Below are 22735 nucleotides of genomic sequence, written 5' to 3'. Positions count from 1 at the left end.
AAAAAGGACGCAAGGGCAGCTATTGGCTACTGGCTATGAACTTCCTTATTCTAGTCCGGTCGTACTTCATCACGTTCAAACGATCAGACTTTAGTGTGATCGTGTGTAGGCAAGTCTGTTTCGTTGGAACTCCGTCGCAACTCCGTCGGAACTCCGTCGAAAATTCCCTCGGAGTTCAGGCGGATGAGAAGTCCACTCGTGTGTACGCGGCATAAGATTGCCTGTATTTGGCTCCATCCATCTTCCCATCAATTCTGACCAGCTTCCTTGTCTCTGCTGAAGAAAAGCATCCCCACAACATGATGCTGCCACCACCATGTTTCACGGTGGGGATGGTGTGTATAGGGTGATGTGCAGTGTTAGTTTTCTGCCACACATAGCATTTTGCTCTTAGGCCAAAAAGTTAAATTGTGGTCTCATCTGACCAGAGGACCTTCTTCCACATGTTTGCTGTGTCCCCCACAGGGCTTCTCGCAAACTGCAAACAGGTCTTCTTATGGTTTTCTTGCAACAATGACTTTCTTCTTGCCACTCTTCCATAAAGGCCAGATTTGTGGAGAGCACGACTAATAGTTGTCCTGTGGACAGATTCTCCCACCTGAGCTGTGGATCTCTGCAGCTCCCCCAGAGTTACCATGGGCCTCTTGGCTGATTCTCTGATTAATGCTCTCCTTGCCCAGCCTGTCAGTTTAGCTGGACGGCCATGTCTTGGCAGGTTTGCAGTTGTGCTATACTCTTTCTATTTTCAGATGTCGGATTGAACAGTGCTCCGTGAGATGTTCAAAGCTTGGGATATTTTTTTATAACCTAACCCTGATTTAAACTTCTCCACAACTTTATCTCTAACCTGTCTGGTGTGTTCCTTGGCCTTCGTGATGCTGTTTGTTCATTAAGGTTCTCTAACAAACCTCTAAAGGACTTCACAGAACAGCTGTATTTGTACTGAGATTAAAATACACACAGGTGGACTCTATTTACTTATGAGGTGACTTCTGAAGGCAATTGGTTCCACTAGATTTTAGTTAGGGGTATCAGAGTAAAGGGGGCTGAATACAAATGCAGGCACTACTTTTCGGATATTTATTTTTGAAAAATGTTGAAAACCATTTATCATTTTCCTTCCACTTCACAATTATGTGCCACTTTGTGTTGGTCTATCACATAATATCCCCAAAAAATACATTTACGTTTTTGGTTGTAACATGACAAAATGTGGAAAATTTCAAGGGGTATGAATACTTTTTCAAGGTACTGTGTATATATATATATCTTTCTGACACTTGAATACTTTAAGATATCCTACGCCTCTTATTCTATGGACTTTCTATAGATGTGTTTATTTAACCACTTGAGCCCCGGAAGATTTAACCCCCTTCCTGACCAGAGCACTTTTTGCGATTCGGCACTGCGTCGCTTTAACTGACAATTGCACGGTCGTGCGATGTTGAACCCAAACAAAATTCATGTCCTTTTTTTCCCACAAATAGAGCTTTCCTTTGGTGGTATTTGTTCATCTCTGCGATTTTTATATTTTGCGCTATTAACAAAAAAAGAGCAACAATTTTGAAAAAAAAGCAATATTTTTTTACTTTTTGCAATAATAAATATCCCCTAAAAATATATACAAAAAAAGTTTCTTTTCCTCAGTTTAGGCCGATTCTATTCTTCTACATATTTTTGGTAAAAAAAAAAATCGCAATAACCGTATATTGATTGGTTTGTGCTAAAGTTATAGCATCTACAAAATAGGGGATAGTTTTAAGGCATTTTTATTATTATTATTTTTTTTTTATTAGTTATGGCGGCAAACTGCGATTTTTATCATTACTGCGACATTATGGTGGACACATCGGACACTTTTGACACTATTTTGGGACCATTGTCATTTATACAACGATCATTGCTATAAAAATGCACTGATTACTGTGTAAACGACACTGGCAGGGAAGGGATTAAACACTAGGGGGCGATCAAGGGGATAAGTGTGTCCTAGGGCGTGATTCTAACTGTGGGAGGGATGGGCTTCCACTCACATGACAGCAATCACTGCTCCCGACGACAGGGAGCAGTGATCTCTGTCATGTCACAAGGCAAAACGGGGAAATGCCTTGTTTACATAGGCATCTCCCCGTTCTGTGGCTCCGTGACACGATCGCCGGGACACCAGCAGACATCCAGTCCGCGGGTCCCGCTGGCATGGTCACACTGTACGTGGCAGGCGCACTCGCGGATGGAGGTGCGCGTGCTAGCCCGCCAATTAAAGGGGTGTACACGTACACCCATCGCTGCCATTGTGCTGACGTATATCGGCGTGCAGCGGTCAGCAAGTGGTTAATTTGCATATTTAAAACTGAGTTATGACAATTTTTTTTTTAACAGTCAGCAGCTACAAATACTGCAGCTGCTGACTTTTGAAAATATGGACACTTACCTGTCCAGGGCACCCGCGATGTCCTCACCTGAAGCCAATCTGTCCCTTGGCTCTCGGGTGGAGGCGCTGCCATCTTCTGTAAGGGAATCAGGAAGTGAAGCCTTGCGGCTTCACAGCCTGGTTCCCTACTGCACATGCGTGAGTCACGCTGCGCGTCCTCGCTGGTCCCTGCTGTCTTCAGGACCTGTGTGTCTCCCAGAAGACAGCGGGGGGGATGGAGGAGGGGCCGGACATGGCGTCACCGCGGATCCTGCGTTGATCTATGCCCAGAAGTGGGAGCAAATACCTGGATTAGACAGGTATCTGCTCCCACTCCCCCCTGAAAGGTGCCAAATGTGACACCGGAGGGGAGGGGGAATTCACTTTAAGGAGAAAAAAACTATTGTATTTATCACTGATTGTTGACTGTTTTATATTAGGTAGAGGTGCACACTTTTGTGGGGATTGTGTGGTATAATACTCATGTAAACATCAATTGCTTCTGCCTTGGCATGCACGTATGGGGTATTTGTGCCTGTACTTGGCACCTGCAAATCCCCAGCTGTGGGAAAGCACCAGGGGTTTTACATTGAGGACACAGGAGCAAGTAAACGTTTGTGTGCATGAAGCCAAACACTTTCAATGCATGTTGTTTTGATACACCTGGAAAATATTTAGTTGATGCAAATAAAATTTATTTGATTTTAAAATAGAATTTTACCACTATACACAAAAGGACCCAGTGGCAGTTAGAGATGAGTCCGTCCAACGGGATGGCTGGAAATAGTTTCTGATTTGCTCAGTCCACTCAACTGGCTTTTGATTTGCCTTATTTTATTTTTTACAGAATTGTGCCATTATAAATGGTCTATTGCAGCTAGAGAGGAGCCTATCCAATAGGATGGCTAGAAACAGTTCCCAATAAGTCAATATTTTTTTTTTTTTGTTGAAAAAAAATACTGTCCCATACAAGCAGTGGAATGACAGAGAAAAGTGAAACTGAAGGGTTGGAATGTTTCAAGAATATCATGTTCCGCTAAAGCCAGCCATACATGGATTCATAATTTGGCCATTTCAGCAGGGACTGGCCGAATTTTGATCCATGTATGAGTCCAGTTGTTGTGAAGAAGTCAATCTATTAATCCACTTCTCTACAACCAGCCTGTCAGATAAATACTGCTTGATCAGAGCTGCAGGCTATAGCCGGCAGTGCTGCTCAGTGTATTCTGATAGTGGGGAAGACTCTCTGCTGTCAGAATACAATAGCTCAGCAGGAGTGATTCCACCATCCACCTCGAATATATGGATGGTGAAAATTAGTCCGTTTTTTTCTGTTGAAGGAAGTGGCAATGAAAATGGAAATCCTTTCATTTGATTGTTTACTAACCAACTCGGAATAATGTTTATTGTGATTATGCTTATATATATATACTGAGCAAAATTATATATATACATAGTTACATAGTAGGTGAGGTTGAAAAAAGACACAAGTCCATCAAGTCCAACCTATGTGTGTGATTATGTGTCAGTATTACATTGTATATCCCTGTATATTGCGGTCATTCAGGTGATTATCTAATAGTTTCTTGAAGCTATCAATGCTCCCCGCTGAGACCACCGCCTGTGGAAGGGAATTCCACATCCTTGCCACTCTTACAGTAAAGAACCCTCTACGTAGTTTAAGGTTAAACCTCTTTTCTTCTAATTGTAATGAGTGGCCACGAGTCTTATTAAACTCTCTTCTGCGAAAAAGTTTTATCCCTATCGTGGGGTCACCAGTACAGTATTTGTAAATTGAAATCATATCCCCTCTCAAGCGTCTCTTCTCCAGAGAGAATAAGTTCAGTGCTCGCAACCTTTCCTCATAACTAAGATCCTCCAGACCCTTTATTAGCTTTGTTGCCCTTCTTTGTACTCGCTCCATTTCCAGTACGTCCCTACTGAGGACTGGTGCCCAGAACTGGACAGCATACTCCAGGTGCGGGCGGACCAGAGTCTTGTAGAGCGGGAGAATTATCGTTTTATCCCTGCAGTTGATCCCCCTTTTAATGCATGCCAATATTCTGTTTGCTTTATTAGCAGCAGCTTGGCATTGCATGCCATTGCTGAGCCTATTATCCACTAGGACCCCCAAGTCCTTTTCCATCCTAGATTCCCCCAGAGGTTCTCCCCCCAGTGTATAGATTGCATTCATATTTTTGCCACCCAAATGCATTATTTTACATTTTTCTACATTGAACCTCATTTGCCATGTAGTCGCCCACCCCATTAATTTGTTCAGGTCTTTTTGCAAGATTTCCACATCCTGCGGAGAAGTTATTGCCCTGCTTAGCTTAGTGTCGTCTGCAAATACAGAGATTGAACTGTTTATCCCATCCTCCAGGTCGTTTATGAACAAATTAAATAGGATTGGTCCCAGCACAGAACCCTGGGGAACCCCACTACCCACCCCTGACCATTCTGAGTACTCCCCATTTATCACCACCCTCTGAGCACGCCCTTGTAGCCAGTTTTCAATCCATGTACTCACCCTATGGTCCATGCCAACGCACCTTATTTTGTACAGTAAACGTTTATGGGGAACTGTGTCAAATGCTTTTGCAAAATCCAGATACACCACATCTACGGGCCTTCCTTTATCTAGATGGCAACTCACCTCCTCATAGAAGGTTAATAGATTGGTTTGGCAAGAACGATTCTTCATGAATCCATGCTGATTACTGCTAATGATATCATTCTTATTACTAAAATCTTGTATATAGTCCCTTATCATCCCCTCCAAGAGTTTACATACTATTGATGTTAGGCTAACTGGTCTGTAATTCCCAGGGATGTTTTTTGGGCCCTTTTTAAATATTGGTGCTACGTTGGCTTTTCTCCAATCAGCTGGTACCATTCCAGTCAATAACTGCAAATGCAACAATTTTTTGTTTGCCCCTATTTATCATGAGCTGAACTTAAAGATCTATGACTTTTTCTATGTATACACAAAAGGCCTATTTCTCTCAAATATTGTTCACAAATCTGTCTAAATCTGTGTTAGTGAGCACTTCTCCTTTGCCGAGATAATCCAGAGGTGATGGTCATGGATGAATGGCACAACAATGGTCCTCAGGATCTCTTCACACTGTCTCTGTGCATTCAAAATGCCATCAATATAATGCAGCTGTGTTTGTTGTCCATAGCATACGCCTGCCCATACCATAACTCCACCGCCACCATGGGCCACTCGATCCACAACGTTGACATCAGCAAACCGCTCACCCACACAACGCCATACACGCTGTCTGCCATCTTCCCTGTACAGTGAAAACCAGGATTCATTCGTGAAGAGAACACCTCTTCAAAGTGCCAGACGTCAGTGAGCATTTGCCCACTCAAGTCGGTTACGATGATGAACTGCAGTCATGTCAAGACCCCGATGAGGACGATGAGCATGCAGATGAGCTTCCCTGAGATAGATTCTGACAGTTTGTACAGAAATTCTTTGGTTATGCAAACCGATTGTTGCAGCAGCTGTCTGGGTGGCTGGTCTCAGACGATCTTGGAGGTGAAGATGCTGGATGTGGAGGTCCTGGGCTGGTGTGGTTACACGTAGTCTGCGGTTGTGAGGCCGGTTGGATGTACTGCCAAATTCTCTGAAATGACTTTGGAGATGGCTTATGGTAGAGAAATAAACATTCATTTCAAGGGCAACAGCTCTGGTTGACATTCCTGCAGTCAGCATGCCAATTGCACGCTCCCTCAAAACTTGCCACATCTGTGGTATTGTGCTGCATGATAAAACTGCACATTTTAGAGTGGCTTTTTACTGTGGCCAGCCTAAGGCACACCTGTGCAATAATCATGCTGTCTAATCACATAGTTGCCAACTGTCCCGGATTTCCCGGGACATTCCCGGGACTTGGACTCCATTCCCGAATTTGTGGTGTCCCGGGAAATGTCCCGAGAAATCCGGTTCTCGATTTTCGCCGTCGCCGCCACTAGAGGTCCGCGGCCGGCGGAGACATTGGCCACCATCTTAGAGAAGTTCAGGAAGACGGCTGGGGGGGGGCTAGACGGAGCTCCTGCGTCGCCGCCCACCCTCCGTCCCGCTCCGCCTCGCCCCGCCTACCCCCCGCCCCGCTGACAGCCAGTCTGTTATGGAAAGGGGCGGGGTTCTAGTCATGCAGCCGGCGGACACAAGGACACCTCTGAGGTGGGGGGGCGCACCACCGCTGTGGGAATCTGATGTAAGGGGGGCTCCACTGGGACACCTGATGTAAGGGGGGGCTCCACCGGGCACACCTGATGTGAGGGGGGGCTCCACTGACTGGGGACACCTAATGTGAGGGGGGGCTCCACTGGGGACACCTAATGTCAGGGGGGCTCCACTGGGGACACCTAATGTGAGGGGGGGCTCTGCCGGGGACACCTGATGTGGGGGGGGCTCTGCCGGGGACACCTGATGTGAGGGGGGCTCTGCCGGGGACACCTGATGTGAGGGGGGGCTCTGCCGGGGACACCTGATGTGAGGGGGGCTCTGCCGGGGACACCTGATGTGAGGGGGGGCTCTGCCGGGGACACCTGATGTGAGGGGGGGCTCTGCCGGGGACACCTGATGTGAGGGGGAGCTCCGCTGGGGACACCTAATGTGAGGGGGAGCTCTGCCGGGGACACCTGATGTGAGGGGGAGCTCTGCCGGGGACACCTGATATGAGGGGGAGCTCTGCCGGGGACACCTGATGTGAGGGGGAGCTCTGCCGGGGACACCTGATGTGAGGGGGAGCTCCGCTGGGGACACCTGATGTGACACCTGATGTGAGGGGGAGCCCTGCTGGGGACAGCTGATGTGAGGGGGGGCTCTGCTGGGGACACCTGATGTGAGGGGGGGCTCTGCCGGGGACACCTGATGTGAGGGGGGCTCTGCCAGGGACCCCTGACGTGAGGGGGGGTTCTGCCGGGGACACCTGATGTGAGGGGGAGCTCTGCCGGGGACACCTGATGTGAGGGGGAGCTCTGCCGGGGACACCTGATGTGAGGGGGAGCTCTGCCGGGGACACCTGATGTGAGGGGGACCTCTGCTGAGGACACCTGATGTGGGGGGGAGCTCTGCCGGGGACACCTGATGTGAGGGGAAGCTCTCCCGGGGACACCTGATGTGAGGGGGAGCTCCGCTGGGGACACCTGATGTGAGGGGGAGCTCCGCTGGGGACACCTGATGTGAGGGGGAGCTCCACCGGGGACACCTGATGTGAGGGGGAGCTCTGCTGGGGAAACCTGATGTGAGGGGGAGATCTGCCGGGGACACCTGATGTGAGGGGGGGCTCTGCCGGGGACACCTGATGTGAGGGGGAGCTCTGCCGGGGAGACCTGATGTGAGGGGAGCTCCGCTGGGGACACCTGATGTGAGGGGGAGCTCCGCTGGGGACACCTGATGTGAGGGGGAGCTCCGCTGGGGACACCTGATGTGAGGGGGGGCTCCGCTGGGGACACCTGGTGTGAGGGGGGCTCCGCCAGGGACTGCTGGTGTGAGGGGGGGCTCTGCCGGGGACTCCTGGTGTGAGGGGGGCTCCGCTGGGGACTCCTGGTGTGAGGGGGGCTCCGCTGGGGACATCTGATGTAAGGGGGGCTCCGCTGGGGGCACCTGATGCAAGGACGGATTCTGCTGGGGGCACCTGATGCAAGGACGGACTCTGCTGGGACACCTGATGCAAGAACGGACTCTGCTGGGACATGTGACGCAACGACGGACGGCTGGTAGCAGGCAACGTGGCTAGTGACACGCTCAGGGCTCCCACTGATTCTGCATTATGGTGAGTCGAATGATTTAATTTTATATTACAATGTAATAATAGAAATAATGCACTTCAATCATCCTGACACCATAACAACCATGGTGTCGGGATGATTGAAGTGCTAACACCAGGTGCTTGGAGTATCTTTATCTGCTGATTGTTAAACTTTCTAGAATACACATATTTTTATTGTGTAGGATCTGGGGCTGCTGTCCCGTCATTTCCCTCTCCCCTCTGCCCCTTTCCCTCTCCATCCCTCATTCATCTCAGACTCTAACCACACCCTCTTGAGCCACGCCCATTTAAGCCACGCCCACTATGATACATAAACCACGCCCATTTTTGCAGCGCACTTGTGTATTTTTCCTAAACCACGCCTACAAGCGAATGCCCCGCCCCTACAGCCACAAAAGTGTCCCACATTTTTTTTTACAATGTTGGCAACTATGTAATCAGCATCTTGATATGCCACACCTGTGAGGTGGATGGATTATCTCAGCAAAGGAGAAGTGCTCACTAACACAGATTGAGTCCTGGATTACACTGGAGCATTTTTCAAAAAGTAGTTTCTGTACTACTTTTTGCGATTTCGGGCTGCGATTTACATGGACATCTGTGCAGAAACCTGCACAGATGTCTCTGAAATTGCGGCCGAAATCTGGACTGACATGCGGGAGTGAAATCGTGCGAGTTCAACTGAACTTGCATGGCTTAATTCCCGCAGCTCAGTGTGAACCTGGGCTTAGACAGATTTGTGAACAATATTTGAGAGAAATAGGCCTTTTGTGTACATAGAAAAAGTCGTAGATCTTTGAGTTCAGCTCATGATAAATAGGGGCAAACACAAAAGTGTTGCGTTTATAATTTTGCTCAGTGTATTTACAGTACAGTCATGGTCAAGCATTTTGGCACCCCTGCATTTCTGTCAGCGAATTCACCACTTTGCCCAGAAAACTGTGACAAATACTTGGACATTCTAATTTTTATTTTTTTATTTTTGTATTGACACAAAAAAGTGGAGAAACAAACAGCCAAAAATGCACTGGACAAAATTATTGGCAACTTTTCAAAATTGTAAGAAATAATTGCATTTCAAGTTTGTGATACTCCTGAAATTTGTAAATAAACTCACCTGTATCAAATAACAGGTGCTGACAAAATAGAAATCACACCGGCAACCAGTAAAAATGGTGAAAAATTCACTCCTTTCATCCTTTCTGTTGTGTGCCACATGGAGCATGGAGAAGAAAGTTGGGTCTCCGACAGAGGTCATGGGTCTTATAGCAGGACAATGACCCAAAGCACACATCAAAAAGCACCCAGAAATGGTTTAAGACAAAGCGCTGGAGAGTACTAAATTGGCCAGCAATGAGTCCAGATCTAAATCCCATAGAGCACCTGTGGAGAGATCTCAAAACAGCAGTTGGGAAAAGGAATCCTTCCAATCTGAGAGACCTGGAGCAGTTGGTGAAAGAAGAGTAGTCCAAAATTCCAGTAACGAGGTGTGGACTCATTGATGGTTGCAGGAACCAATTGATTTCAGTTTTTTTTCCAAGGGGTGTGCTACCAAATATTAAATTGAGGGTGCAAATAATTTTGTCCAGTCCATTTTTGAAGTTTTGCATGAAATGTGACAGATTTGGCTTTTTGTTTCTCCACTTTTTTGTGTCATATCAATAAGAACAAAAAAAATAAACATGAGAATGCTTAACCACTTGCCGACCGCTGCACGCCGATATACGTCAGCACAATGGTAGCGGTGGGAGAATGGGCGTACCTGTACGTCCCCTTTAATTGGCGGGGCTAGCGAGTGCGCGCCCGCCGCCTGCAGCGTGAGAGTGCCCGCGGGACTGCCGGACTCGATGTCCGCCGGTCTCCCGGTGATCGCATCACGGACCCGTTCTGCCTTGTGACATGACAGAGATCACTGCTCCCTGTCATCGAGAGCAGTGATCGCTGTCATGTGAGTTGAAGCCCATCCCCCCCCCCACTGTTAGAATCACTCCCTAGGACACACTTAACCCCTTGATCGCCCCCTAGTGGTTAAACCCTTCCCTGACAGTGTCATTTACAGAGTAATCAGTGCATTTTTATAGCACTGATCGCTGTATAAATGACAATGGTCCCAAAATAGTGTCAAAAGTGTCCAATGTGTCCGCCATAATGTCGCAGTCACGATAAAAATCACAGATTACCGACATTACTAATAAAAAAAAAATAATAATAAAAATGCCCTAAAACTATCCCCTATTTTGTAGACACTATAACTTTTGCGCAAACCAATCAATGTACGCTTATTGCGATTTTTTTTACCAGAAATATGTAGAAGAATACATATCGGCCTAAACAGAGGAAAAAATTTGTTTTTTTATATATATATTTTTGGAGGATATTTATTATAGCAAAAAGTAAAAAATATTGCTTTTTTTCAAAATTGTCACTCTTTTTTTGTTTATAGTGCAAAAAATAAAAACCGCAGAGGTGATCAAATACCACCAAAAAAAAATTTCTATTTGTGGGGAAAAAAAGGACGTCAATTTTGTTTGGGTGCAAGGTTGCAGGACTGCGCAATTGTCAGTTAAAGCGACGCAGTGCCGAATTGCAAAAAGTGCTCTGGTCAGGAAGGGGGTCAAATCTTCCAGGGCTGAAGTGGTTAAAGTGGATGTAAACCCTCACATATAGCCAATAAAGTGAACAGCCTCAGATGATACACAGAGATGAAAGAGATCTGCCTACATAAGTTTTACATGTATATCTGCTGTCTTCACATTTATATACTGTTTAGAAAGTGCACATCCTGTTAGAATTTTCACTTCCTCATTCATCTGGAGGAGTGGATAATTGCTATACACTGTGAGACAGCTGATTGGAGGAAAGGCACACACCTCCTCCACAAGGCATACAGGTCAGTATCGACAAAGCAGTTGGCCATCACACTTCAAGCTATCCTGTTATGGAAATAGCTGCCTATGTGCCAGGTTCAACAATCTGGTATTGTTTAACATGAGCCCATAAGAACCCCCATTGACAGTTTGTTACTTTCCCTCCCAGATGGAGAGTTGGTTCTGTGCATGCTCCAAGTCATGACATGGGGCTGATATGGAGCTGACGACTCTCTTTCCAATCCAATGTAATAGGGCTGGGTGCCTAATCAGCCAATTACAAAGCTCTGAATGGAATGGCACAAAGTGAATGGAAGTTGCCAGTGGAGACCCCAATAAAATTAGATTTATTTTTTTCCCGTAAATAAAAGGCATTTTTACTGTCAAGATTCATCTGTCTAATAAAACATAACTAATGTACCTTGGTCAAATAAAATCACATGATCACATTTAATAATACATTTAAAGAAACTAACCTTGTTTGCTGGCAGACGTTACACATCCAGGCCTTATCTTTCTTTTGGTAGGAGCTGCAGTTTTTACAGATGTTGAACTTGCAGTCCAGACATTGACGTTTGGAATTGATGAGAAAGGTAAAGGGAGAACAGCATCGGATACAGCAGTGATCGTTGAACTTCTGTTGCTTTGACAAAATGGAACACTTGTTGCCTTCTTCATCTAGCTTTTGCTTTAATTCACTGACAAGAGAAGATGGGTGTTTTCAATTTATTGAAGAAATAAACAAGAAAAAAACATTTCAAACATTAATTTATCCTAGCATAATCTGCATTTCAGTGTGGACTTTTACAGTAGACATATTTTAGTTTAGCAATGCATTTTCAATAAAATGATTGTCTTCCATATTTTGCATACTTTGTTGCACCTCAGTGCTGCTGTTCTCCTGAATATTGTTTGCATTCACTTCCATTCTATATATATACTCCAGCAATGGTTGCATGGAGTTTATTCACGCAGTCTTCCTAGTGGTAAGCAATATGTACCATGCCTCCATAATTTATTTTGAAATGGGCAAGTAGGAAAAACATAGCTGGCTCTGGGTTAGACCTGAGTCATTAAATCTGGGTCAGGGTTACTATAGGCCAGGGCTGGACGACTTGTCCTGGCAGCTTTCTGGTGCCTCCCCCTGTTTCTAGGACATTGGAAAATGTTCTGGAACTAGAGTTTGGAGGCTGGGAGGGGCTACCGTGAATATTTATGGGCCCTCAGCCAATCCCCAGGAGTGGGCCTGGCAGGGGACTGAAAAAACCCATAAGTAGACTTGGGCCATGCCAGCAGGGAGTTCGGATGGAAGATGGAGAAGCAGTGCTGAGGGAGGCTGTCGGTGGCCCTTGAGGGACCTCTCACTGGGGAGGGGGGTTTACCTCCAGCCAGAGCTTGTTAGGCTGGCCTGGAAGGATCCCACCACAGGAGGCAGTTTGAAGGATTTAAGCCAGAGAGGCAGTGGAGAGAGCAAGGAGAGACAGTGTGTAGATCAGCACAGTGCAGGGACAGACAAGGGGAGAGACTGCCATCTGTAGCAGATCTATCTTGAAGAGAGCGGGGTGCCAAGTCTTCATCCAAACTCGCCCTGGGGGAGACTGCATGTGTGTGTGTCAGTCTGGCAAGACTGGGGCAGACAGTCAGTCAGGAGGACTGGGAAGAAGAGCAGCCAGGTGCGGCTGGTGGCAGCCAGGTGGGCTAGCATTCTGCAAGCAAGGGGAGCTGGGATCAATAGCCACAGGAAAGCAGAAGGAGATGTGTTATGTTGTTCACTCCATCTGTGCTGATTTATCAAAGGGACTGATAGTTTCTGCCTGTAATAGGTCTTTTCTGAACTAGCAATATGCTGTTAGTTCCACCGGGAGCAGCAGGTGCTGTACAAGGAACCAAGTGTGTGCAGGAGGAAGGAAGAAGATCTTTGTAAATAGGCAGGAAGATGTCCCTTGTTCTGTGTTTTGGACGTTTTCAAGTTGGGCATCCCATAATTCGGCATCCAAGTTATCAACCCTTAACAGAACAACAAAAACAAGCCAAGGACTGCATTGAGTGAATGAAAGAAATGCTGTGTGACTGGCTGTGCAGCAGTTGGGAACCCTAACTTCAGCAACTTGTGGTGATAAATGTGGAGTACTCAGAATGGTCAGGGGTGGGTAGTGGGTTCCCCCAGGGTTCTTTGCTGAGACCAATCCTATTTATTTTGTTTATAAATGACCTGGAGGATGGGGTAAACAGTTCAATCTCTGTATTTGCGGACCATACTAAGCTAAGCAGAGCAATAACTTCTCTGCAGGATGTGGAAACCTTGCAAAAATATCTGAACAAATTAATGGGGTGGGCAACTACATGGCAAATGAGGTTTAATGTAAAAAAATATAAAATAATGCATTTTGGGTGGCAAAAATATGAATGCAATCTATACACTGGGGGGAGAACCTCTGGGGGAATCTAGGATGGAAAAGGACCTGGGGGTCCTAGTAGATGATAGGCTCAGCAATGGCATGCAATGCCAAGCTGCTGCTAACAAAGCAAACAGAATATTGGCATGCATTAAAAAGGGGATCAACTCCAGAGATAAAACGATAATTCTCCCACTCTACAAGACTCTGGTGTGGCCGCACCTAGAGTATGCTGTCCAGTTCTGGGCAACAGTCCTCAGGAAGGATGTACTGGAAATGGAGCGAGTACAAAGAAGGGTAACTAAGCTAATAAAGGGTCTGGAGGATCTTAGTTATGAGGAAAGGTTGTAAGAACTGAACTTATTCTCTCTGGAGAAGAGACGCTTGAGAGGGGATATGATTTCAATTTACAAATACCATACTGGTGACCCCACAATAGGGATAAAACTTTTTTGCGGAAGGGAGTCTAACAAGACTCGTGACCACTCATTAAAATGAGAAGAAAATAGGTTTAACCTTAAACTACATAGAGGATTCTTTACTGTAAGAGCGGCAAGGATGTGGAATTCCCTTCCACAGGCGGTGGTCTCAGCTGGGAAGACATCAATAGTTTAAAAAGACTATTAGATAAGCACCTAAAAGACCATACGTGGATATAATACTGACATATAATCACACACATAGGTTGGACTTAATGGACTTGTGTCTTTTTTCAACCTCACCTACTATGTAACTCCTGCAGGGGTAGTGCTACACTTGTAACAGAGTAACATGCAGGAAAGTAATTGGAAGACCAGGACAAAATTGGCACTCCATAATGAGAAATGCATTAATAAAGACCTTAATTGCAGGTTCACCAGCTATTATTTTAATGAAAGCTAGACATTTAAAAATATTGAAAACTACTTCTAAAATGAACATGTTAAAGCTTCTAGGAAATTTAAGTCACACTGGGTATACATACACTTTAAAGATCACCCTTTATTAAAATAAGACTGAGTATTTTTTGATGGATGGTGAGCAATAGCTTAGAAATGATGACTGATGAGTGACAAACAATGAATAATGATTGATACATGACAGATGACGAAAGACAAGCAAAGTAACATTTTTTCCAACATTCAACATTGGCCCTGAATGATTATGATTAAGTGCTGTGGAAAGAAACATGTTTAGGCAGTTTGATCTCTCATTTGAGCTTTATTTAGTAAACCTTCCAGTTTTCTTCTCTACCTTGTGGACTATATTCTGATATGCATTTCACCATCTGGGTCCTGAATGAACTGTCATTCCTGATACTTGTCGAAAAGTGCAAGTATTACTTGTGAACAAGCATGAACTGATCACGTGAAACACGTCAACAAACTGTGTTCCTGTGATTCATCTGGCATGGTGACAATAAAATAATAATTGAGCATTATCCATGTCGTTGTGGTGTGTGGCCATCTCTATTTTCCTTGCACTACTTGTCGAAAGTAAGGGCAGTTCACACAATCCGTAAGTGCAGTTATCCATACTAGCTGCTACTAAAGTAAGGAGTTACCTTACTGAGAAAAGAACTCCAGCACTTTTATGACAATTCATTTGTGATGGGGGGTCATCCAGGAACTGCTGTAGTGTCTATTCTCTCCCATTTCTCTAAGAATTGCTGTCAAATACTGGCCCCCTAGACCAGTATCAGCCTTCCCTGATGACTTCTCTGCCTGGCTACCCTACTTTCTCTCTTCTGAAATCCCCACAATTATTCTTGGTGACTTCAACATCCCTGTTAACACTAACACTACTATTACTTCTAAACTTTTCAGTCTAACCTCATCGATTGACCTGAAGCAATGGATACAGGCTCCTACTCACTCCAACAGCAACACCCTTGACCTTGTCTTCTCCTATCTGTGCACTCTGTGCAACCTTTCCAATAATCCTCTCCCACTCTCTGATCACCACCTTATTACTTTTGCTGTCTCCCTGTCTTCCACCTCCTCTCCCTCCAACCGCCTAACAGTTACACGTAGAAACCTTTGTTACCTCAACCCTTCTCTTCTCTACTCTGCTACTGATCACCTCTATGACAAAATCTCACCTCTGTCCTGCCCCAACCTAGCCACTTTCATCTACAACAGCTCACTGTCTTCCTCCCTAGATAAGCTTGCCCCCCTCACTACACGCAGTATTAGGCCCCGACTGCTACAACTCTGGCAAACAGATGACACCAGAAGTCTCAGAAAACGTAGCCGTGCTCCTGAGCACCTGTGGCATAAGACTAAGATCCAGGAAGACTTCACACAATATAAATATGCCCTCCTAAAATACTATTCCTGCCTTCACACTGCCAAACAGACCTACTTTATCACACTCATTAACACCTTCTCATCCAGTCCACGTCAACTCTTCTCTACCTTCAACACTCTACTCTGTCCTCCACTGCCTCCACCCACCAACTCACTGCCCAGGAGATCGCCAATCACTTCAAAAGTAAGATTGATACATTTCATGAGGAGACCTTCATGAGGAGACCCTCATTCAACCCTGCTACTATTACTGAGGTTGCTAAACTTTTATCTAACACTCACCTAATCACCTGCCCCCTGGATCCTGCTCCCTCGCAAATGCTACGCTCACCCTCTGACTCGATTCTACACTCTCTAACTCACATTTTCAACCTCTCCCTCTCTTGTGGCATGTTCCCAAACTCTCTAAAACATGCGCTAGTCACCCCCATACTTAAAAAGCCCTCACTGGACCCCACCAATCTCAACAACCTATGTCTCATCTCCTTACTCTCCTTCTCCTCCAAACTTCTTGAAAGACTGGTCTACAACCGACTAAGCGACCATCTGACCATAAATAAACTTCTTGATCCCCTTCAGTCCGGATTTCGCCCTTAACACTCCACGGAAACTGCTCTTCTTAAACTCTCAAATGAACTACTAATGGCTAAAACCAGTGGACACTATTCTGTACTACTTCTCCTGGATATCTCTGCTGCCTTTGACACAGTGGACCATCCCTTCCTCCTCAATAAACTCCACTCCTTTGGTCTCCGTGACTGTACTCTTCGCATCCTACCTATCCCACCGCTCCTTCAGTGTCACTTACAACTCTACTTCCTCCTCTCCTCTTCCTTTCTCCGTTGGGGTCCCCCAAGGTTCTGTTCTTGGACCTCTGGTTTTCTCAATCTACACCACCTCCCTGGGTCAGTTGATTGCCTCCCACAGCTTTAAATATCATCTCTACGCTGATGACACCCAAATCTATCTCTCCACCCCCCAGCTCTCTCCATCTGTCTCCTCACGCATTACCAACTTACTAGCAGACATATCAGCCTGGATGTCACATCACTTCCTCAAACTCAACCTATCCAAAACCGAGCTCATGATATTTCCTCAGTCAGGTGCCACTTCCCCTGATTTCTCTGTCAATATCAACGGCTCAACTATCAACCCATCTCCCCACGCCAAGGTCCTAGGTGTAATCCTCGACTCTGAACTAACCTTTCGACCCCAAATTCTATCACTAGCCAAAATTTGCCACCTCAATCACCCCAACATCTCCAAGATACGCCCCTTCCTAACCAATGTCACCATAAAGCTTCTAATCCACTCCCTGGGCATCTCCCGCCTCAACTACTACAACTCCCTCCTCATTGGCTTACCTCTAAATAGGCTATCCCCACTTCAGTCCATCATGAATGCTGCTGCCAGGCTCATCCACCTCACAAACTGCTCAGCGTCTGTTATACCTCTCTGCCAATCCCTCCATTGGCTGCCACTCAGTCACCGAATTAAATTCAAGATACTAACTATAACTTACAAAGCCATCCACAACCTGGCCCCCAGCTACATCTCTAACCTAGTCTCAAAATACCAACCTAATCGTTCTCTTCACTCCTCCCAAGACCTCATGCTCATAAACTCCCTGGTCACCTCATCCCATGCTCGCCTTCAGGACTTCTACAGAGTCTCTCCCATCCTCTGGAATGCTCTACCCCAATCCATCCGATTTTCTCCTACTTTATCCACTTTCAGACGATCCTTGAAAACTCATCTCTTCAGAGAAGCCTATCTGCCCCCCCCCCCCCCCTAACAACTGTACATTTATCTTCTCAATCAGCACATCACCCACAGTTATTACCTCTTGTATCTCTTGACCTTCCCTCTTAGATTGTAAGCTCTAAGGAGCAGGGCCCTCTGATTCCTAATGTATTAACGTGTATTGTATTTGTACTGCCTACCCTCAAGTTGTAAAGCGCTACGTAAACTGTTGGCGCTATATAAATCCTGTATAATGATAATAATAGTGTGGGGGCACAATGGTGTTCACATGAATGAAATGTCTTAGCACACTTCATTCATCTGTTAGGTTGTGCTAGAGCCTCAAAGCAGTATTAAAAACAAAAGCAAACATTATATTGCAGCTTAACAATTCTTAGATGTGATGGCTGTATTTGTTTCCTTTTTTATGTTTTTTTTTCCTCTTTTTTTATCTGGTGATCCAGCCAGTAAGTCTGTTGTTTATCAACAGAAAAGTTCTCTTGCAGTTTAAGGATGAGACAGACCATTTAACACTGGCAGGGATGTTTACACAGCTTTTATTTATTCATATAAAAATTTTATCCCAAAAGGGAAAATAACTGTTTGTTGTAACTGCTTATAAAGTATTAGCTGGAGTTTGGCTTCAATTTGTTACTGTAAATTTGTTAGTACATAGTTACATAGTAGGTGAGGTTGAAAAAAGACACAAGTCCATCAAGTCCAACCTATGTGTGTGATTATGTGTCAGTATTACATTATATATCCCTCTATGCTGCGGTCATTCAGGTGCTTATCTAATAGTTTCTTGAAGCTATCAATGCTCCCTGCTGAGACCACTGCCTGTGGAAGGGAATTCCACATCCTTGCCGCTCTTACAGTAAAGAACCCTCTACGTAGTTTAAGGTTAAATCTCTTTTCTTCTAATTTTAATGAGTGGCCACGAATCTTGTTAAACTCTCTTCTGCGAAAAAGTTTTATCCCTATTGTGGGGTCACCAGTACGGTATTTGTATACTGAAATCATATCCCCTCTCAATCGGCTCTTCTCCAGAGAGAATAAGTTCAGTGCTCACAACCTTTCCTCATAACTAAGATCCTCCAGACCCTTTATTAGCTTTGTTGCCCTTCTTTGTACTCGCTCCATTTCCAGTACATCCTTCCTGAGGACTGGTGCCCAGAACTGGACAGCATACTCCAGGTGCAGCCGGACCAGAGCCTTGTAGAGTGGGAGAATTATCGTTTTATCTCTGGAGTTGATTCCCTTTTTAATGCATGCCAATATTCTGTTTGCTTTGTTAGCAGCAGCTTGGCATTGCATGCCATTGCTGAGCCTATCATCTACTAGGACCCCCAGGTCCTTTTCCATCCTAGATTCCCCCAGAGGTTCTCCCTCCAGTGTATAGATTGCATTCATATATTTGCCACCCAAATGCATTATTTTACATTTTTCTACATTGAACCTCATTTGCCATGTAGTCGCCCACCCCATTAATTTGTTCAGGTCTTTTTGCAAGGTTTCCACATCCTGCGGAGAAGTTATTGCCCTGCTTAGCTTAGTATCGTTTGCAAATACAGAGATTGAGCTGTTTATCCCATCCTCCAGGTCGTTTATGAACAAATTAAATAGGATTGGTCCCAGCACAGAACCCTGAGGAACCCCACTACCCACCCCTGACCATTCTGAGTACTCCCCATTTATCACCACCCTCTGAACTCGCCCTTGTAGCCAGTTTTCAATCCATGTACTCATCCTATGGTCCATGCCAACGGACCTTATTTTGTACAGTAAACGTTTATGAGGAACTGTGTCAAATCCTTTTGCAAAATCCAGATACACCACGTCTACGGGCCTTCCTTTATCTAGATGGCAACTCACCTCCTCATAGAAGGTTAATAGATTGGTTTGGCAAGAACGATTCTTCATGAATCCATGCTGATCACGGCTAATGATACCGTTCTTATTACTAAAATCTCGTATACAGTCCCTTATCATCCCCTCCAAAAGTTTACATACTATTGATGTTAGGCTAACTGGTCTGTAATTCCCAGGGATGTATTTTGGGCCCTTTTTAAATATTGGTGCTACAATGGCTTTTCTCCAATCAGCTGGTACCATTCCAGTCAGTAGACTATCTGTAAAAATTAGGAACAACGGTCTGGCAATCACTTGACTGAGTTCCCTAAGTACCCTCGGATGCAAGCCATCTGGTCCCGGTGATTTATTAATGTTAAGTTTCTCAAGTCTAATTTTAATTCTGTCCTCTGTTAACCATGGAGGTGCTTCCTTTGTTGTGTCATGAGGATAAACACTGCAGTTTTGGTTACTGAAGCCTCCCGATTCCCTCGTGAAGACCGAGGAGAAGAATAAATTCAATACCTTTGCCATCTCCCCATCCTTTGTAACCAGGTGTCCTTCCTCATTCTTTATGGGGCCAATATGGTCTGTCCTCCCTTTTTTACTGTTTACATACTTAAAGAATTTCTTGGGATTTTTTTTGCTCTCCTCCGCTATGTGTCTTTCATGTTCTATCTTAGCTGTCTTAATTGCACCCTTACATTTCTTGTTGCATTCTTTATAAAGTCTGAATGCTGAGGATGATCCCTCAACCTTGTATTTTTTGAAGGCCTTCTCCTTTGCTTTTATATGCATTTTTACATCGGAGTTAAGCCATCCAGGACTTTTGTTGGCTCTTTTAAATGTATTACCCAATGGGATACATTGGCTAATGCCCTTATTTAATATGCTCTTAAAGCAAACCCGTCTCTCCTCCGTATTTTTTGTTCCTAATATTTTATCCCAATTTATGCCTTTTAGCAAGGTTTGTAGTTTAGGGAAGTTGACTCTTTTGAAATTCAGTGTCTTTGTATTCCCTTTATGTTTCCTATTTGTGTGATTTATACTGAAACTAATTGACCTGTGATTGCTGTTACCTAAATTGCCCCGTATTTTTTACACATCCATGATCAGGTCTGTATTGTTGGTAATCAGTAGATCCAGTAATGTTTTATTTCTAGTTGGTGCGTCTACCATCTGACCCATAAAATTGTCCTGCAAGACATTAAGGAACTGGCGAGCCTTAAATGAATGCGTGGTTCCCTCCACCCAGTCTATGTCTGGATAATTAAAATCCCCCATTATGATAACACTTCCCATCCTTGCTGCTAATCCAAATTGTGATAGGAGATCTGTCTCCACTTCCTCCCTCAGGTTAGGGGGCCTATAGCATACTCCCTGTATTATTTTCCCCTTAGCTTCATCCCTTTGGAGCTCTACCCATAAGGATTCCACCTCCTCTCAAGCTCCCTCAGTGATGTCATCTCTCACATTCACTTGTACATTATTCTTGATATATAGACATACCCCTCCCCCTTTTTTACCCTCTCTATCCTTGCGGTATAGGGTATACCCTTGAATGTTTGCCAGCCAATGATGAGAGCTGTTGAACCAGGTCTCTGAAATTCCCACAAAATCCAAATCCTCCTCGTACAACAGTATCTCTAGTTCACCCATGCTCCTGGCATGGGTGAACATGCCACATAGTTTAGACCGGTCGCATATTGTCCTCGTATTGGGTGTTTCGAGATTGCAACTAGGACTTGCTACTATACTCACCTTGTGTTTTTGTGCTTTGGTTAACCTACCACTAATGCCCCCAATACTACCCTCTGCAATATCTTCCGCGCTGGCAATCTCTGCCTCTGGACCCTCCCCCCCATCGCCTAGTTTAAAAACCCCTCTAACTTTTTGGCCATCTTCATTCCCAGCAGATCTGCACCCTCGTCATTTAGGTGCAGTCCGTCCCTTCTATAGTACCGGTTACTGACTGAGAAGTCGGCCCAGTCCTCCAGGAACCCAAACCCCTCCTTACTGCACCAGCTCTTCAGCCACTTGTTTACTTCCCTAATCTCCCTCTGCCTTTCTGGTGTGGCTCGATGTACCAGTAGTATTCCTGAGAATACTACCTTGGAGGTCCTTTTCCTCAAGTACTTCTAACACTCTCCTCCCCCTAGACAGAAAATGCTGCTCTCCAAATCTGCCCCCTGTGGTCATTCAACCAGAGTGGTGTCTGTATAATACAGAAGGTGTGCTACTGGCCAGATCACTAGGGGAAAACAGAGGGAAAAAAGCTTAAAAAAAGAAAACTAAACAATTGCCAAAGCTTGGAAATCCCCATCCTTAATAATTGCTGAAACTAAAAATAGAGTCAATCAAGCAATGATCCATGCCAAAACAGAGGCTATAACTCAAGATAAAATATCCAACTTTTAGACTATATGGAATCCCTGGGTGACTCACTTTTTGCCTTCCAATTTTGATGCTTCCCTACTAAGACCTTGGCAATCTCAATTTATTCTTACATTCTCTGCATTCACGGTATGTGTTCATTACCATGTTCTACCCCGGGGACCCCTACTACCTCTTGTTTCTTTCTTCCCTATCTATTTTTTCTCCTACCTAAGATTACTTTTTCTTTTATCTACTTTCTCTTTTCTACTTTTTCCCCCTATTCTCTCTCTCCTCTTTCAATTTACACTTTATATAGTTCTGGTAGCAGAACTTTTGTTTCATTGGTTATCATTATACCAATTGTACATAGTTCCAATATGTAGTATACGATTTTAGATTCTATAATTATTTTTTATTTTTTATTTAAAAACTATACTCTTGATAATAATTAAGACCTTTTTTTTTTATCTGAGGTCACCTTATATTAACTTGGTCTAAGTTGGTTTTATCCCCTCTTATACAATGTATTACGCAGTAGTTAGATCTATGCTAAAACTGTTTTAGTTAAACTACTTTTGTTTACGTTGGAACTGCAACTCAATATTATTACCATATATATGTGATCTTTTCTTTTGCTGCCACCATATGTACTTATGTATACTAATTGTTAAAATTCAAATAAACAAATTTGACAAGAAAAAAAGAAAACAAATTTGGCCACTGTTGTACATCTAATGACTAGTAATCTGCAATATATTAGATTTTTGGTTTTGTGTTTAATAACGCTTTAAGCTATTAAACGTCCAGGTTGGGAAACCTTGCACTTGGCATCATGAAGTTGTGGATGTATAGTAGCTCTGGGGCTAGTACGTCAAAAGCTTTTAGGCTTGCAGTTTACTAAAAGAGACATTTCAACACTCATCTTAGCAATGTCTTCAGTTCAGCTGAAATGAATGCTGGCCGTATTATTCAGTTGCCATAGTGTCTTGAATAGGAGGCTAGTGTTAACAGG

The 22735-nt window shown here is 44.6% G+C and overlaps 1 protein-coding gene across 5 annotated transcripts in view; it reads right to left on the bottom strand.

The window, feature by feature from the left end:
• The window catches only part of MYRIP (myosin VIIA and Rab interacting protein), a 722788-nt gene that overhangs the window by 350027 nt on the left and 350026 nt on the right, over positions 1 to 22735 (bottom strand). For all 5 annotated transcript variants that reach the window (XM_073630373.1, XM_073630374.1, XM_073630375.1 and 2 more), the window contains exon 3: positions 11546 to 11767. In XM_073630373.1, the coding sequence (XP_073486474.1) occupies positions 11546 to 11767 (222 nt within the window). The remainder of the gene's footprint in view (positions 1 to 11545; positions 11768 to 22735) is intronic.

This window comes from Aquarana catesbeiana, linkage group LG05 (assembly GCF_042186555.1).
Source record: "Aquarana catesbeiana isolate 2022-GZ linkage group LG05, ASM4218655v1, whole genome shotgun sequence".
Taxonomy (NCBI): domain Eukaryota; kingdom Metazoa; phylum Chordata; class Amphibia; order Anura; family Ranidae; genus Aquarana; species Aquarana catesbeiana.
Note: the sequence above shows the minus strand (reverse complement) of the source record. Positions and strands in the feature narration are given on the sequence as shown.